This window comes from Littorina saxatilis, linkage group LG16, assembly GCF_037325665.1.
Source record: "Littorina saxatilis isolate snail1 linkage group LG16, US_GU_Lsax_2.0, whole genome shotgun sequence".
NCBI classification, from domain to species: Eukaryota; Metazoa; Mollusca; class Gastropoda; order Littorinimorpha; family Littorinidae; genus Littorina; species Littorina saxatilis.
In genome coordinates, this window is record NC_090260.1 from 26,352,637 (window position 1) to 26,355,871 (window position 3,235).

A 3,235-nucleotide genomic window follows, 5' to 3' on the forward strand; every position below is an offset into this window, starting at 1 on the left:
TGAAAACTTTGCTGAATTAATTGTTACCTTTGTGCGTTGTTTTTTCCGTGTTTCAGCGGCAATAATGAGAAGACCTTCCATGATTTCTGCACCAGACTCCATGAGCGTGTAGGGGAAGGCTTGCATCTGTGGGCGGCCGCCATGTACCACAAGTTGAAACCGCCTAACTTCAAGGAGGTTGTGCTGAAAACTGCCCTGAGAACACCGCCGTCAATCACTCACCACGTGATGCAACACCGTGCCATAGGTAGCCTGAAGCAACCAATTTTTATTTTCAAGCGAACGTTTTTGAAACAAGTGCAGGGTGACCCAAACAAAATGCAACTCCCCAAAATACTAATAACTTCTACATCAGTTGACCGAATCATTTCATATTTAGGGGACATAAATGTCAGCCTCTGCATGACCTTCACAAAGTGCAATTTTGTAGATTAAATGGTCTGACTTTTGTGCAATTTCAAAAACAAGTTGCCAAATTCGGTGATTGACTCAAGAGAACGAGGTTTTACATTGAGCGGTAAACAACATTTACCTGATTTAAACCGTCGGCGCATATTATACTTTTCACGGCCTACTATACCAAGTCACACGGGTATTTTGGTGGGCATTTTTATCTATGCCTATACAATTTTGCCAGGAAAGACCCTTTTGTCAATCGTGGGATCTTTAACGTGCACACCCCAAAGGTTACGATCTGGAGGGCTTAAATCGGGTTACTTTAGCTACCGCTCAATGTCAAACCTCCTACTGTTGAGTCGATCGCCGAATTTGGTATTTATTTTTGAAATTGCTCAAAAGTCAGACCATTTGATCGATATAATCGTCAATTTATGGAAGGATCATGCATAGGCTGAAATGTATGTCCCCAAAATATGAAGGGATTCAGTCAACAGATGAAGTCATTAGCATTTTGGGGTGGTTGCATTTTGTTGGGGTCACCCTGTAATATTTATTTTGGAGATATCCGAGCTGTGATAGATTTGTTGGTAAACATTTGAAATAAGCAGGGTGCACTCAATCAACGCTTGGACACGATTTTTGAAGAAAATCGGGAATATGGCAATTCATGTAACAAATTTCAAAACTGGTTTTTTTGAAAAGGGTTTGTTTGATGAAAAGGCATTGCATAGTTAAAAAAAAATCGCGGATGATGAAAATATATAAAACATTTTGGTATGCATATCTGTGAATTGCAGCTCTTTCCATAAAAAAAGGCTTATCTTTCTTTTCTTCGTCCTCGCTACCATAGGTATAGGGAAAGATGTCCACGGTTATGAAGCGTCCTGCGCCCCACTGCCTGCGTATGGTCCAGACCCCCAAGTGGTGCTCCACGAAGGCCCAGAACATCAGGACGTCGAGGAGCCGCATGACTGTGAAGAGTGCGGACGAAAAGTAGCTGAAGTTCTGGACAATCTTCACGTTGGCAAAACAGGTAAGTTGGAAATAACTTTATTTAACAAGAATGAAGATTTAAGGCTAGCCCTTTTCTTACAATCTGTCCTTGTAGTTAGAGAGAGAGAGAGAGAGAGAGAGAGAGAGAGAGAGAGAGAGAGAGAGAGAGAGAGAGAGAGAGAGAGAGAGAGAGAGAGAGAATCATCCTACTTGCCAACCTGGCTGTCCGTTTAAAAGTCTGTTTGGCCGTTAATTACGTCCAACATTCAGTAAAATGGTCCACTATCAACATGACTGAGGGAAAAAAATTACATTTTTACAAATAAAGGACTGTAGTACTTCGAGAAAACAGAAATGATTACAAACACAAACAAAAAAATAAACATAGGAAAGTTACAGCCTTTGCATGTAAAGTTACATTCCTAGCTGGTCCTGAAAATTGTATTTTAAATTAATTCAACCAGTCCATTCGGCAATTCCAAAAGAGGGCTGTCGAGAAAGCACTCACGACAGTCAAATGTAAGATATTGATTTATTTGTGCTACTTTTCCTCACAGGTCAGCTATCGAAAAACAGCCCACAACCCCCACGTTACAGAGATGTTATTCTTCTTACCTGGGACAGTTGCTTCCATGACAAAACCACAGGTAAGAAAGCCCGGCCAGCCAGTGGTCTGATACGAGGTTTGAGACAAAAAGGGTTTCCTGTAACAGTGCTGGAAACAGGAGATGCTAATGCCGTGGGAGCTGTGGGAACCTTTTCAGGGTCTGACGAAATTGTAGCTGCAGGCTCACGTTTTGTCCAGGGGTTGGAAAGGAAGATTGTGGTTTACGTGGAGACTGCACAGCCCGTGTACTACGATCTAGACTGGGGTCGTCTGTGCTCGATGTCACTGTGCACATCCCAGCTGATCCATGTCAAACCCCCAGACCGTCCTCCTCGTAGTGGTCTGCAGCAACCAGCAGCAGTAGACCCCAAAACCAGTGGAGACTTTCAGTAGGATTACCACAACTTGACCCCATCACAAGTGATAAATATGAGTAGTATTTCCACACCTGACATTCAACACTAGACCCCATCACAAGTGATAAATATGAGTAGTATTTCCACAACTGATATCCAACACTTGACCCCATCACAAGTGATAAATATGAGTAGTATTTCCACACCTGACATTCAACACTAGACCCCATCCAGAAATCCAAAATTGCCGGCGTTGCCTGGTTAATATGTAAACATCTTCTTACAGGAAGGATTTTGACAGTGTACTTGTGGCATTCAGAAACTGCTCAATCTTGTGTAGCTAAATTTGTTTTATATGCCATGGGTTTCTTAATTTTTGGGGAGATTTTGACAAAGGATTGCTGAACCCGTTTGAGACAAATATCTGAGATAGCGATCTCATATGTTCTTATTGGTATTATTTTGACAGGGGGTTCCACATGTGCCATTCATAAAACCGCGGAATTCTTTGCAGCCACATTCTGAGATAAGAAGGGACTTTCTTGTGGGAGGGATTTTGACAGAGGACGTGTGCCATTTGTAAAACCGTTGAATCCTTTGTGGCCAAACACTAAAATGTTGAGGGTTTCTACGACCTAGCAAAAGGTCATTTGAATGTCTACATTAAGTTCTAACTCATAACGAAAATGGAAAATAATGCAAATAATCACCATGAAGATTTCTCATTTATTTTCAGGATGTTACACACAAAGACTGAACTAATTTGTCTGCAAAGTCCAAATTGTATACAACAATTCCAAACAACCAGACACGAATGCCTGCATGTGGATCCAGTACTTGCAGGAATGTCACAGCTAGATATTGCCAGACGTTTAATCCA

General features: G+C 41.6%; 1 protein-coding gene across 1 annotated transcript in view; it reads left to right on the forward strand.

Moving 5' to 3' along the window:
• Window positions 1–2,466, forward strand: part of LOC138950694 (uncharacterized) — a 5,466-nt gene extending 3,000 nt beyond the window's left edge. Inside the window, exons 4-6 of the mRNA XM_070322410.1 lie at window positions 57–247; window positions 1,250–1,432; window positions 1,950–2,466. Of these exons, the coding sequence (XP_070178511.1) occupies window positions 57–247; window positions 1,250–1,432; window positions 1,950–2,392 (817 nt within the window). The 3' untranslated portion in view covers window positions 2,393–2,466. The remainder of the gene's footprint in view (window positions 1–56; window positions 248–1,249; window positions 1,433–1,949) is intronic.
• Window positions 2,467–3,235: the final 769 nt, after the last annotated feature.